The following is a 14,990-nucleotide window of genomic DNA, read 5'->3' on the forward strand; positions in this document are numbered from 1 at the left end:
CCTAGAGGAACAGGGACACATCACCTCCCAGGAAAGGGGACCCGCACTGCTCTCCAGGGTCATCCAGAACAGCTGAGTTGGCAGGTGCTGTCTGTGAAGCAGTGTCCAGCTGCTGAGCTGCTGCCAAACCAGGGGAACCCTGCAGAGACAGAGGAGGCTTCCCAGTGCCCAGCACCTGGAGTTGGCTCCTGGCCCCCATGGCTGCCACCCCTGTCCACTCACAGAGCCAGAAGATGGCAGGCGTGTGACTGTCGTCCTGTCGGGGCTCTGCAGAGCCTTTGCCTGGGATGGGCTGTGGCGATAAGGGAGGGCAGTGTGTTTGGGAAATGTGACACTGAGACCTCACAGGGAGAGGCACAGAAGGGCTCAAAGCCCAGCAGCCAGGAGACCCGCCCACTGGCTGGCCCAGTGCTTGCCACGCACTCCACGTGACCCTTCCTGCAGTCCTGCACGAGATGCTTGGGAAAGTCCCATTACGTGACAGTCATGTTGATGACCTGCAGAGTTTAGCCTGTCCCTGGAGCTGCTCCCAAGATGGGCCTTTCCTGTCACCCAGCATGCTGAGGCTGGAGAGCCCAGGCTGTGGGGTGCGCCACGACCCAGCTCCCAGCACCACTGCCCGTGCATTTCTGAAGGGCTGGTCCCCAGCAGCTGCCATCGGGGGTACTGAGGTCCCTTGTCTCTGCACTGGGTGGCCACCTGGGTCTGCTCCCTCCAGCACACTCCCTACAGACCAGGCACATGCCATGCGGACTGGGCTGTCCTAAGGCTCTTGTGGACAGCCTCAGGGGATGTCAGCAGTGCCCTCCCTGGTGGCTCAGCGGGCACCCTCAGCTTGCTGCTGTGCAGAGACCTGAAGGGAGCTTGGTGCAGCTTATGTGGTGAGACCTGGTGGTCCTGCCTCAGGCTGAACTCCGAGCCTCCCGGGGTCTCCCCGCCTTGGTGTGTGTTGAACTGAGCGGCCTCTAGGGTGGCCCACGGCAGCCTACTTGTGGAGAGCAGCACAGGCCGGAAAGAGGACTTGGCACATCCTAAATGGACATGGCAGGGGTCTCTGCGCTCAGCCTTCCCTTGATGCCAGAACCCTCATCCTTCCAGAGGCCTCCGAGTCAGGACAGCTGGGGACGTAGCTCAGTGGTGGAGAAGGAGCCCAGTATGCATCCCAGCACCAGAAAAAACAAAATAAACACCAAGTTGGGGACAGAAGTCTCTCATTGGGTCTGCTGGGTGTTGGGTGGTCCCACTACGCAGGCCTTCTGGGGTTCCCACAGAAGAGGTCCACAGAGCAGGTGGCAGCTTGCCACACGGTAGGGAAGGGTCCCATCTTTCTGAACATTTTGCCTTGAAGGAAATAGTGGCCTTCACTGTCAATGCACACTTGTCCGCTGGAAGGCTCACTTGCTGGCTAGGGCTCGGTGCCGAGCCCAGGGAGCCACCTGGCTCTCTGGTTGGCAGGATGTGGTGCTGCCAGAGAGTCTCCACATGCTGGCACAGGTTGCTGTGCCTGCTTCCAGCAGCTTCCAGGCTGAGGGCTGGAGCATTAATAAGGGACAGGAATCTCTCCTGGAAGGGGACCTCTACCCCAGGGGATAACTGTTCCCAAACAGAATTTCTGGGTGCCTTTCTGTCAGTGCCACTAGGCTAAATGAACCCAGGACCGCAGGGACCCAAGGGACCTGAGCTTCAGTAGTGCCTCTCCTGGAGGAATTGGGGACCTTTAACTGACTGTCCAGAGGGTTCCCTTGGCAGCCAACTACCCAGCTCCTTCCACTGTTTCCAGAAAAAGAGCCCCTTGGGGAAGAAAAGAGCAGAGGCCACTGAGCTGCAGGGTCCTTTGGGGGCTCTAGCTGGCAGAGGTCTCTGTCCCAGCACCCTGCCTATCTATTATAGGGAATTCCATGCCCCTCGGTGGGGCAGCCTGTCAGGAGCCTGGCCAGGGGCCAGCAGAAGGCCGATGGGCTCCAGGACTCCCAGGCCAGGCTGAGAGCCTGGCACAGCAGCCAGGAAAGACCAGGGCGTCCCACCAAGACACAGGGAGGTTGGAGCAGCTTTACTGGTTTATTCCATCCAATCCAGGGTGACCGTTAAAAATCCACGCACAGGACAGTTAGGCCACCTTGCATGATCTGCGCAAGCATCACACATATGTAACCAGTGGCATCAACGCTGGCTGCGGTGAGCCTCCACCCACCTGGCTCACGCAGTCTGTCCTCGACAGACCTTCGGAGAACATACTAATGACACCAGCCTTTGCCCTTCTACACCAGAAACACCCTGCACCTCGCACCGGCCAGGGGCGTGCGGCCCTCACTGCACAGGGCCTGGTGTGCCTGTGGCTCTTGGCTCAGCACCAGGAAGGACGCTAAACAAAACCAGGGCAAGCCTATGCTGGCTCCAGGGTGGCCCCACTGCCTGTCACCAGGCCGAGGCTACACTCTGCAAAATCAGGTTACGCCTCCAGAAACTGAGGTTGTAGCCTGATTGTTCCCCCATCCTCCAGCCTGCCACACTGAGGTTTCTGTGCCACTTCCAATGGTAGGTTATCCCCATCTTGGGATAAGCTCAGGGCAGCCCTGAGGTTCCCCTCCCGCAGGGTCATCTCTCTTCCCTCAGAGGCTGTTCGCCCCAAGTCAGAACAGGCACCGCGAGGACAGCACGGGCACCTGGTGTCTGGGCTGCCAGGCCAGCACTGCCTGTGGACCAGGGTAGCACCTGCCCCACCAGCACTGCAGCAGGCGTAGCCCAGCCTGAGGAGCTGGGTGTCCTGGGGGCAGGGGTACCAGATGGCTCTGGAAAGTGGCATCAGGAGCCTCAAAAGGCTCCAGCCAGAGAAAAAGCCCTCTGGCCCTCCCAGGTCTGGAAGCCGCTCATTCAGAAGGGCCAGCCCGTCTCACCCCTGCCAGGACGTGAGCAGCATCTTGCAGTGATGCCCACACCGTGAGCAGAGCAAACACGAGGGCCTCCTCAGCAGGGCTCCAGGGGAGCAGAGATGCCTGTAGGGGTGGTGGCACCCTCTGCGCAGGGGACACTGTGTTCAGGCTCCCTGGGCAGATTCCCAACGGCCCCTTAGCATCTCAGAACTGTGTGTCAAGGATTCCATTCTCAATAGCATGTCTCTTTTCCAGAGACCTCACCAGGCCCTCCAGGACCCACAGCCCGGCCCAGAGCCCACAGTAAGCTGTTAAGGAAGGTAAACAGAACACGAAGCCAGTGGCCGTTTATGTACAGCACGAGAGACGAGGCGCCCCTCTCCAGGCTGCTGCTGGAAAGGGGGTAAACATGGTTTCAGAGCAGCTCAGGTGCTGTGCATGCCACGGGAGCTCATGCAGTAGCACTGACGAGCACGCCATCCCAGGCGTGGGCAGGGTCTACCAGATGCCTTGGTGACGCCAGCCCCACACTGCACCGTGTGTAAACAGGGAAGGAATCTGTGTCCCCAAGGCCTGGCGGGCCCAGCAGGGGTGCACTGGGGCCCTTGCCGTCCCTGTGGCTGCTCAGTGTCCTAACAAGGAGGCCACACTGGGTTGCTACAGGCCCAGCAGGGTCAGTGGCCATGCTGACACCCCAGGCTATCTCCTCTCAGCACTCGGGGCCACAGGAGGCCAGGATGGCTCCGGTGCCCAGCCTGCTGCTAATGCAGCCCAAAGCAGCGGCTCATTCTGGCTCAGGCCTCTTGTGGTCAAGAGGTAGAGCCTCCGGACAGGTAGGGGCCTTTTCCCCTTCTGGTGGCCTCAGTGAATCAGTGTGGCCAGGCTCCAGGCTGCTGGCAAAGACCGCCTGAGCCTGGCATGCCTTGGAGCCCCCAGTGAACTCAGCTTCTTAGCAGGGCATCATGCAGGATGCCCACAGACACTGACCTACCCTAGGAACGGGGCCTGGGCCTGGGAAGTCTCCCGTAGGCCCTGCAGCCTCACCCCAGCAGCACCCACGCCTGCGGGGCCGACGTGTGCTCCAGGCTCCCACTTCCTGCCCCCGCCAGGCCGCCCCACTCCTTCCTGGGCCAGGAGGGAAGCACCAAGCCAAGCCGAATGCTGTGCCCTTCAGTGGCCCAGCCCTGTCCAACCGCAGGGAGCCATGCACTGGCAGGTGGCCATGAGTTCTGCCTCTGAACCCACGACCCTGGCCCTGCCGGCCACAGGTTCTGGTCTCTGAGACTCTCTGCTCACTGTGCTGCACAGAGCCCATGAGGGGACACGTGGGCTTCCTCTGCCCACAGCTCTTGGCAACCCAGCCTCCCACGTCACTGCAGTGCCATGTTCTGAGGGGCCAGCCCCGGCTTCTGGGTTATTTTGGCATCGAGACAAGAGTAAGACTTTGGTCGGGGCCTGCCTGGCCGCGTCCAGCAGCCTGGCGAGCATCTGCATTTCTGGAAGCCCTGCTGCGGCCGTTCTGGTACAGCGGGTGGTGCCATCCCAGGCGACTGCGCGGCCCTCACACCACCTGCAGGCTGCGCTCGTGCCCGTCCAGTTGCACCTTGAGCTTGTGAAGCTCCTCGATCTCCCGGTTGTGGCGCTCTGTCTTGTGGCGCACCAGTGAGCGGTAGAAGTGGATGGTGAAGACCACGAAGATGAGGCCCACGGGCACCATGATGATGGTGGACACCAGCGCAGCCTGCCAGCCTGTGTGGCCCCCGGAGCCTGGCACGGGGCCAGGCTGGCGCCTGGCATCCACGGGAAGGAACTTGATCCAGCAGAGCAACACCACCTCAGCCAGGAAGAGCAGGATGCCCAGCACGGTGGAGAAGCCCCAGGCCAGCTCGATGTAGGGGTGCATGCGCTCGTGCGGCGATTCGCTGATGGAGTTGAGGTTGTGAATGTTGCTCACGGCCTCCACGTTGGGCAGGATGCAGGTGCTGATGAGCAGGGCGAACAGGTGCACGGCCACCAGCACCGTGGTGCAGGCGCTGAAGGCGATGAGCAGCGGCCGTGGGTACTGGTACTGCGTCTCCAGCTGCACCTCCACCATGGCCACCTGTTGAGGCACAGTGGGGGGTGGGGCCAGGTGGGCAGGGCTGCTCCTCGCCATGGCTTCCTGTGGGCCAGAGGGCTGGGCTGGGCGGGCTGAGGGGGCAGCACCACAGGTACCCACACTCACCTGCCGTGGGACTCAGCCATACAGAGAGCCCTCAGAGCCCAGAGGGCACCCTCCTCACTGTTCACCTATTTCAAACTTTCCTTTTTTTCAGATTATAACTAAAAAAGCTCTCACGAACCTGAAAAGTACAGAAGAATGAAAATGTAGAGGGGTGGAGGTGGCGGGGAAAGGGCCTCGCCTCTCAGGGGCACACAGTAGGCACCTGGGTGCAAAGCCACAGCTGGCTGAGGCCACGCTGCCCTGAGAGCAGGCTGGCAGCATGTGGCTTTGCTACTGACACCAGAGTCAGGCCGAGGAGTGGCTTAGCCAAAAAGCAATGGCTGTTTAAACACATAAAAACTGACCTCTCAGAAAAATGAACGTGGAGGCTACTTGGAACTGCCACCTGGACACCTCCTACAGAGAGCACAGGTGCGCCTCTCAGCCGGGATCAAAAGTGCAGAGAGGGGCTGGGGCTGTGAACCTGCCTCTGGTGCATGAGGCCCCGGGTTCGATCCTCAGCACCACATAAAAATAAATAAATAAAGATATTGTGCCCATCTACAACTAAAAAAAAAAAAAGGCTGGGGATGTGGCTCAAGCAGTAGCACGTTGGCCTGGCATGCACGGGGCGCTGGGTTTAATCCTCAACACCACATAAAAATGAAAAAAATAATGATATTGTGCCCACCTGAAATCAAAAAATAAATTAAAAAAAAAAAAAACCCCACACAGAGAGCCGGGTGAGTGGCGCACGTCTGTAATCCCAGCGGCTCAGGAGGCTGAGGCAGGAGGATCGGGAGTTCAAAGCCAGCCTCAGCAAAAAAGCGAGGCCCAGTGGTAGAGTGCCCCTGGGTTCAATCCTCAGTGCCCCCCCCCCAAAAAAAAAAAGCGCAGGGAAAAGCAGGTGCTCTAGACGGGGGACAGGGTGGGCAGTGTGGACGAGAAGGCTGGGCGGGCAGGGTGCTGGCGTCACAGGTGCAGGGCCCTGTGTGCAGCGTCTGGGGCGCACGCATCATGAAGGGCTGTGACACGCAGTGCAGGAGCAACATGGGGGATGAAAGAGCGAGTGGCAGAGCTTGGTGCAGGGCTTTGTTATAAGCCGGGGTTCCGCTGTGGTGGTGCTGGGGGTGGAACTCACAGACTCCTGAGTGCTGGGCATGCACTCCACCGCTGGGCCACGCCCCTCCACCCTAAGTCTTTCCACAGCACCCAGTTGTTTTTGGCGGTGCTAGGGATGGAACCCAGGGCCTCGCACATGCCAGGCGACTGCTCCTCTCCGAGCTACACCGGCCCCTGCAATACTTAATATTTACTTTTTCATGTACTGGGTGTTGCACCGAGGGCACTCTAGCACTCAGCTACATCCCCAGCTTTTTTTATTTTCTATTTGAGACAGGGTCTTCCTAATTTTTCCAGGCTGGCCTCAAAATTTCAATCCTCCGGCTTTAGCCTCCCAAAGAGCTGGGATTATAGGTGAGCACCACTGTACCCCACAATTTTTAAAGTATATCTTTTTTTTTTTTTAAATTCTCTCTCTTTTTTTTTTTAAAAAATATTTATTTATTTATTTTTCGGTGGACACAACATCTTTGTTTGTATGTGGTGCTGAGGATCGAACCCAGGCTGCACGCATGCCAGGCGAGCGCGCTACCACTTGAGCCACATCCCCAGCCCCTTTAAAGTATATCTACGTACCACACTTTTATTTATTTTTGCAGTGCTATGGGTCATATGTAGTATACTTTGCTTAAATAAAAAATTGTTTTATTGTTTTTTGCAGTGCTGGGAATTAAACCCAGGGCCTCACATGTTGGCAAGCCCTCTACCACTGAGCTATGCTCTCATCCTTAAAACGTATGCATGTATGTATTTTTATTATTTTAACATTTTTAGTCGTGAATGAAACTTTATTCCTATTTGTTTTTATGTGGTGCTGAGAATCGAACCCAATGCCTCACACGTGCTAGGCAAGCGCTCTACCACTAAGCCTCAGCCCCACCCCTAAAATTTATTTTTAAATGAAAGACAAAGACCACATTGGGAACCAGAAGCCAGGCTTATCTCTGTGCCCCGGGGGAGTTTGCAACGGGCCCTCCCACACTTCCCCCAGATCAAGTCCACGCCCAGGGAGTCCTCCTTGGCTCCCCACCTCACCCTGGCCCACGGACCACCCAATGGAGGATTTAGCCCAGGCCCACCAGAGTCTCTAAGGCTCACCAAGAACTTTCCCCAGGCACCCAAAAGAAAGAAACTAGTCAAGAAAGGTGGTAGGGGAGGAGGCAGAAAGGGAGAAGGCCAAGGAGGCCCTCTATCGATTGTTCTCTCCACTATCTGAGCCATCCCTGTTTTAAAAATCTCTAAGAAAGGCTGGGCACACATCGTTAATCCCAGGGGCTAGGGAGGCTGACGCAGGAGGATCCCAAGTTCAAGGCCAGACTCAAAAATTTAGTGAGACCCTCTCTCAAAATAAAAAATAAGTAAGTAAAAAGGGCTGGGAATGTAGCTCAGTGGTAAATCACCCCTGAATTCAATCCTCAGTACCAAAGAAACAAAAACAAACAAGAAACTTAAAAAAAAAATCTCTAAGGAAGATTTCACAAGTTCCTTTGGCAACTGCTGTGTCAGAGCGAGAATCTTATCCCTCGTCCCTTCATGTTTCCATTAGTGATGACAGAACACTTGATAGGGAAAAGAAGATGGAGTAGTCCTAGTGGACCACAGCTGAACAGCTGTAGCAATTATGGCTGAGGCCTTGATGAAAGACACAGGCTGAGGAACTGCCTTTCTTCAGTGGCCTTGGGCAGGCTCCTGTTACCACAGAGGATATGGCCCAACGAAAGGCTCTCACAAACCACAGGGCCCAGGGTGGGGAACACAGATGACTAAAAGGCAGAAGATGGGGCTTACACGAAGCAGCCTGGCTCTGCCGCAAGAGCAGGAAAAGTCAGAGGCCCCTGCGCTGTGTGTGTGTGTGTGTGTGTGTGTGTGTGTGTGTTTAGTGTCTTTATTTATTTATTTTTATGTGTGCTCAGGACCAACCCAGTACCTCACCAGTGTGAGGCAAGCTCTACCGCTGAGCCACGACCCCAGCCCTGCACTGTGTCTCTGCAGAGATTTTACGGGTGGCTCGGGGTCACAGGCTCTGTGTTAGGGAAGGAGAAATGTGAAGAAGTCAGCTGGGGGTGGGCACTGGTGCTCGCTGGGCCCAGGACCAGCCTTGCAGTTCTAACCAGGGAACACCAACGGGGGCTCACCTGTCCCTGTCCTTGGCCCAACTCAGCCCCTCCCTGATGACCTGTACTGGTCGCTCCCTCAGTTGCTTCCCGCATTCCCAGAACCCGCCGTTGGGCTGAGTCTGCAGCACACCGTAGGCTGTGGCAGCTTCCCCAAGGGGAAACTTCTGGAAGAGGAGACACTGTGTCCACCAAGAAGAAATGAATTAGAACCAGCAAGCGTGAGTGCTGCAGCTGGGCAGAGGACAGACAGCGCCCCTGGGAGGTGCAGGTGACTTGGGCTTCCCCCTCCTGCCTCTCAGTGGCTGCTCACCACCCCGGAGGGCTGAAGTCTGAAAACACCTCCTCTTCTCCAGAATTCACCGATAAAACTTCACTTGCAGGGTTTGTTTTCAAATCTCAAAAGGCTGTGAAGTCTTCAAGTGGGTAAGCGTTCAATACTGTGCAGTGACGGGTCACCCAGAAACCCCAGTGGCTTGGGAGGCTGAGACAGGAGGATTGCAAGGCCAAGGCCAGCCTCAGCAACTTAGCGAGACTCTGTCTCAAAGTAAAAAATAAAAAGGGCTGCGGGTATAGCACAAGTCGAGTGCCCTGGGTTCGATGGCCAGCACCACCAAAAACCCAAACAACAACTTCTCACAAGCATTCCTTTAAATCAAACTTGAAAAAACATTCTTTCTTAACAAGATGAAAACCACAGGAAGAAAATCAGTAAGAGCCAAAGTTGTGCACCACCTGATTACACACTTCTGTAATCATGTTATAAAAATAAAACACAGGACCTTTAAATAAGCCTTTCTCTCAACCACAGACCTAAACACGAATGTGCTGCCTTCCAATGTGCTGTCTCTGAGCTGGGCGACCTCTGCAGCCCGTGAGATCCCATGAGATCTGGCCCTCCGGGCCTCCAGCCCTCTCTGACTAGGAGGAGGGCCCGGGGGCCTGAGGAGGCTCGCTCTGCCTGCTTTTTGTTTCTTGCTTTTTGTTTTGTTTCCTACTGGGGGTTGAACCCAGGGGTGCTTACCCGCTGAGCCACACCCCAGCCCTTTTACTGAGGCTGGCCTCAAACTGGTGATCCTCCCGCCTCAGTCTCTGATCTGAGCTGCTGGGATCACAGGCGTGTCCTACCACGCCCCCTCGGCTTTTTATTTTAAATTGCACTGTCAATTTAACATCCGGGTTTATAGAAAAATGATTGTCACAAAAAGAAATCAATCATTTCCAGCCCAAATGCACCTCAGCACACAGCAGTGAGGGCTGAGCCCTGCCATCCTCACCCTCTGGGACAATCCAGTGGGACAGGGAGTGAAATCAACAGCAGGCGTGGCTTTGCCAAGACTGACTCCTGTCCTGGGATGACTCAGAGGGAAAGTGGCGGGGAAGCAGGCCAGAACTTCTGCACCACTGGAGGAGGCCACACTTGGCCAGCGTCTACCTCCCCAACCAGCCTAACCCCAACCGATCCTGAGTCCTGCTCAAGTCCCGCAGGTGTCCCAGCTCCAAGGAAGGGCTGCAGGGTGCCTTTCCCAGAAGCCCTGTCCATGGAGCGGTTTCCACCCCCCACTACCTTCTCATCACGAAGAGGGGCTTTCTGAGGATTCAGGCTTGGGGCTCCCTAGTCCCAGCAACCCTGTGTGGACAGCACAGTGCTCTGGGAGGAGTGGGTTGGACAGACTCCCCAGTGCACCCTGGCTGTGGGGAGGAGCAACACAGTGCTCTCCGAGGTGGGCCCCCGCCTCACTGTACTCACCATGGCGAAGCCCGAGAGGAGGGCCGAGGTCCTGCTGGAGGCCTTCAGCTTGGCCCTGCTCAGGTAGAGCTTCCTCCAGGACAGGGCCTGCACTGAGTGGTGGTTGGAGGTGACCAGTTCCAGGTAGCTTCGGCGGACCCAGTCGCGGTAATCCATGCCCTTGTGGCCGGGCTCAGGGCAGGCCGGGGTGGAGGGGTCCACGGGGACGTTGAGCTCGGCACTCATGGTGGGGGCCAGGCTGCAGGTAAGACAGGGACAATATCAGGTGCCCCAGATAGTTCTGGAGCCTTGAAAAGTCATACTTGTGCTGGGAGTGGTGGCACACGCCTATAATCCCAGCCACTAGGGAGGCTGAAGCAGGAGGATCACAAGTTTAAGATCAGCCTGGGCAACTTAGCAAGACCCTACGCAATGTAGCAAGACCTTGAATCAAAATGAAAAATAAAAAGGGCTGGGGTGCAGCTCGGTGGTAGAGCACCCCCGGGACTCCCCAGTACTGCAAAAAACACACACAGGAAAGAAAAGCCAGATTCCCAAGTCTATTTAACCTTCCCAGGGCCTGCAGAGCTGTACAGGGCCCAAGGTAGAGTGGATGTGGGGTCCTGGTCTCTGAGGCAGTCCCCACGCCACAGTGTGAGAGCCAGCTGCAGAAGAGGAGGGTCGGGGGCTCACCACCCACCACCACCTGCACAACTAAAAGCCACCGCCCTCTCAGCGCTCAGAGAAGCTCCAATTCACTGTGGCCCGTGGGTGAGCGGAATTTGAAGGCTGCCACTGAACCCCCTCATGTGTGCCATACGCCAGGAACAAGCTACTGTGCATTAAGAGAGTGCCGAGGGGGTCGTAAGTGAACTCAGTGGTGGAGCGCTGGCTTGGCATGAGGAGGCCTGGGTTCCAGCCCCAGCAACACGGTGGGAGAAAAAAAAAAGTCTAGGCCCTAAAGAAATAGGGCCTGGCTGGGCATGGTGCCTCACGCCTGTAATCCCAGCAGCCTGGGAGGCTGAGGCAGGAGGATTCCAAGTTCAAAGCCAGCCTCAGCAATGGCGGGGCACTAAACAACTCAATGAGACCCTGTCTCTAAATAAAATACAAAATAGGGCTAAAATAGGGTTGGGGGTGTGGCTCAGTGGCCAAGTGCCCCTGAGTTCAATCCCCAGTACCAAAAAAATAAATAAAATAAAATAAAAGAAACAGGAGTCTGACTCTGCTGCGAGATCCTGAGTGTGACGCCTGACCTGCGAACCTCAAGCCCTCATCTTCAGAATTGGGAACCTCGGGCTGGGTTGCGGCTCAGTGGTAGAGCACTTGCCTGCTGTGGGTGAGGCCCTGAATTCAAAACGAAAACTGGGGGTCCTCCCACCTCTAGGACCCTTGAAGACAATGCCCAAGATTCAAAACTGCATTCCATGACCAAGCGCCACCCACGGAACAAACGCTTCCAAGGAACCACGGGCTGTTTAGATCCAGCTAAATTTTAATCAGCATAGTTCACCCCAAAAGCAAATCCTTAGTTTATATAACTCAAAGAAGCATCCTGGCTGCAACAGGAACCTGTGGCCAAATGAAAAATCAAAGCCCTCAAATGACATGAGCAACTTTTAAGGAGGAATGGAGACTGGAGACCCTTGTGGTCACCCCTCCTAGACACGGGGCTTGAAATGTGGCCCAAACATCAGAAGGACTGATTTGTTGAGATCTGTGAACTTAACCCATATCCCTGCTAATCTAAATAGGGGACTGAAGGGTCTCCAGGGGCTCTGGGGGCAGCCTGAGCAGCTTGGGATCCGACTCTAATTAATCTCTGGGGCTTGCTTCAAGGACATGGGCACCTTGCTTGGCCTTAGTAACTTCTGCAATCAGATCCACTGGGCCTCCTGGAAAGCCCACTCAGGCATTGGAAGCACATCGGGGTTCCCAGCTCCAAGGAGGGCACCTGGGAAGGGGTGGGCTGGGGATGTTGACCAAAGTCAGCAGCAAAGGAACCATCCATCCACGTCTATCTCTAGGAGGGTAACAGGAAGATGTCAGAGGTGGGGAAAGGTCTCCCTCTATCTGCTTTTATCCTTGTTCCCCACCAGGTCACAAAGTCACAGCTCTTTCTTACTGGCCAACCAACAAGACCCCTGCTCTGTTCTCTATCAGCCAAGGGATCAAGTCACGTACAGGAATGCCAACCTCGGCATCTCGGTTACACCTTGTCCTCATCTGCAGCCAGCAGTACTCATCCGAGCACTTCATCACTTGAAGGTCCCTTCCCTTGGGGAGAATTCAAAGAAATGATGCCCACTGAACAATCTATGGGTTAGCTCCAAATAAATGAAAAGTGTCAGAATGTGGAAGTGCACATTTCCTTTTCCCCACACAGAACAGAACTGGGCCTGCGGTCCAATGGACAGTTCACAGGGAGCTAACCCCCCAGCAACACCAGAGAGCAAGGTTAGGGGACTCAGACCCAAGTACTAAACTGGCCCTGAGAGGGACCCTCCCTTAAAAGATATGATACTACAGCAGGGAGGGTTCTGAAAGGCAGGAAGACCAGCTTTGGACACATGTCTGGGGACAAGGTGGAAAGGCTGGTTGCCTGGCAGGCAGGGAGATGTGGGAAGACACTTGGAGCAGGGCAGCAGCATGGGGCGGGGCCTACGTGGCCAGCAGTGTAACTGCAAGGTTCTCTCTGGTGGTGCTTGGCCCTGGGGGATGGAGAGACTGGTGATGGGCACCTTTAGGCCCTGCTGGGTCCATCTGTATTGGAACCACATTAACTCAGTGAAATAGTGGGTGGACTGAAAAGACTGGGAGCCTGGTACCCCCAGGAAGGGACATTGGGGTACAGCAGAGGGAAGCCTAGGGGCCACCAGTGAATGGCAGCTGGGCTCCAGTCAGAGTGGAGATTACAGCCTCAGAGAAGTGAAGGCTGAGAACAGCCTCTGGGGAGAGGCTGAACTCTGCTGCAGATGTCCCCAGAGTGTGTGTGTTTGTGGGGAGTGGGGGCTGGGCAGGAAGGGCTGCCTGCCTGCCTGGAGCTGGATCCCCAAGGTAGGGAAGCTACATCCTCCAGAGGTATCAGCCAGGATAGGATTCAAACCCACCCCTCACCCTCCCAGCCAGGACCTACGGGGTGACAGTCTGTGCCCCAAGGGGTGGCCCAGAGTCTGGTCCCCAGCTCCAGGCTCAGGGAGGAGGTAAGGGGGGGCCAAGATGGAGCCGACATTTCTGTCAGACGCACAAGCTCCCAAGGATGCTCTCCTGGCTAAACCTTTTGGGGTTTCTTGGTTGTTTTTATCAGGAGCGGTCTGAGAAAAGAGGTCTGGAGAAAGAAGCAGCGATTCTCCTAGGCGGGCTGGTCGGAATCGTTCCCAGGGGCCGGGTTTGGAGTTTGTCTGCCTTGACTTCCTCTGAACATCTGGGGCACGGGAAATGTCGCTGTCACACAAGGGTGCGGGGAGGGGACCCTGCAGCTCCCACAAGCGTCCACCTGCATCTCCTGTCCCTTCCCCTCGCGAAGCCCCGGATTCGGCCGGTGCCCGAAACTTCCGAATCCTCTGGGCACCTCACCATGCTCGGAATCCCGCGGGACTGGCCACCTGGCCGCCCCCACCCCCACGGCCATCCTCTTTCCGTTCCGTCCCAAGCCTCCCCAGGGCCAGTCCCTTCTCCGTCCAGTGTCCCCGGTCCGATTCGGCCCCCCAGTGGGGCGGGAAGCACCCCGCGCCCCCCGCCCGGAGGCGGGGGGAGCAGGAGGTGCGCCCGCGCCGACACTCACCGGAGCTGCCCTGCCCGCCGCCCCGGCGCCGCTCCGGGATCGCGGCAGGCAGCAGTGGCGTGGCCCAGTGGCGTGGCCCGGCCGGGCGCGGAGCGCGGCCCCCTCCCTCCTTCCGCCCGGAGCGCGGGGTCCCCCGGCCCCGCCTCCGCCGGCTGCCCCGCCCCCGCCGGCCGCCGCAGCCGCTGCCAAGGCAACGGAGCGCCGCCATCACGTGACCGGCCCGCGGGGAGCTGGGGCACGTGACCCGCCGGATGGGGGGGGCGGGAGCTCCGGGGTCTCCTCCCCCGCCGGGACCACCGTGGGGCTGCGCCCCGGGAAGACTGCGAGCCGGGGTCATCTCTCCCGCCTCCGCTGGGTGAAGGATAACTGGCCGGCAGCGAGGCGAGTCAGAGGACGGGGCCCCACCCGGGCCACCTACTCACGAACTGGACTTTCTCTGGCCCTGGATCAAACGGCAAGGACCGGCAGGGCCGGCCTGTGGTGGGTGAGCCTGAGCACTGACGAGAAGCGCCTGGGTTCACAGCCTCCGAGGATGCCCAGCATCGCCCTTGCCCCGGGGAGGGTGGGGTGGGGCAAAGGGTGGAAGGGCCCGGCCACGCCCGAGTTTGCCCAGGGTGTGTGCGGGCACCACGCGGAGCCCGCACCGAGCCGGTCTGGGTCGCTCGGGTCACACCGCCCACTCTCAGGGAGACCTGCCGGCACCTAACCCGGCACAGCAACCTCGGCCCCCGGGAGCTGCGCGGAGAGCTCACAGACCGCACCAAAGGGCTGCCGCGCTGCCGACCGCCCCTTCGGGCGCTCTGCAGCGAACCTCTCACCCTTGGGTGAGCGCTGCGGTTTTACGACCGAGATATTCAAACAGGAGCGTTCTTTTCAGGAAGTGCACATGAATAATTCACCGAGAGGCGGGATGGGTTCATATCAACCCACCAGTGCCAGACGGCCCCTAAGGGTCCTTCCTTCGTGCCTGGTAGGCTGCTGCGTGCCCTACATAGGATTTTTCCATCTGTCACAACAGCATGCGACCGTGACACATTTATCCAAACGAAAGAAAAATTCCACTCCTGTCACCCAGTCCAGGTTTTCCGGCAATTGCGAGAGTATAAACGTTGCAAATGCCAGGCTAAATCCCTTTACACTTCAAGTTGCACTTCAGGGTCCAGGAATG

General features: G+C 57.4%; 1 protein-coding gene across 9 annotated transcripts; it reads right to left on the reverse strand.

Moving 5' to 3' along the window:
* Positions 1-2,039: 2,039 nt before the first annotated feature.
* Positions 2,040-14,616, reverse strand: Orai2 (ORAI calcium release-activated calcium modulator 2). 9 transcript variants are annotated; one of them, XM_046422746.2, is made up of 5 exons: positions 13,823-13,899; positions 13,316-13,462; positions 12,254-12,315; positions 10,060-10,297; positions 2,040-5,031 (listed from the first exon to the last, which is right to left on the reverse strand). In XM_046422746.2, exons 3-5 carry the CDS (start codon positions 12,295-12,297, stop codon positions 4,432-4,434), a joined length of 882 nt encoding a protein of 293 aa, XP_046278702.1. In that variant the 5' UTR covers positions 12,298-12,315; positions 13,316-13,462; positions 13,823-13,899; the 3' UTR covers positions 2,040-4,431. The 9 variants fall into 9 exon arrangements, with proteins under 9 accessions (XP_046278702.1, XP_058428220.1, XP_058428221.1 ...); XM_058572237.1 differs by having other exon boundaries at positions 12,254-13,462; XM_058572238.1 differs by having other exon boundaries at positions 12,223-13,462.
* Between the last annotated feature and the right edge of the window lie 374 nt (positions 14,617-14,990).

This window comes from Marmota monax, unplaced genomic scaffold, assembly GCF_021218885.2.
Source record: "Marmota monax isolate L192 unplaced genomic scaffold, Marmota_monax_Labrador192_F-V1.1 WCK01_AAM20220418_F8-fsc00237, whole genome shotgun sequence".
Taxonomy (NCBI): Eukaryota; Metazoa; Chordata; class Mammalia; order Rodentia; family Sciuridae; genus Marmota; species Marmota monax.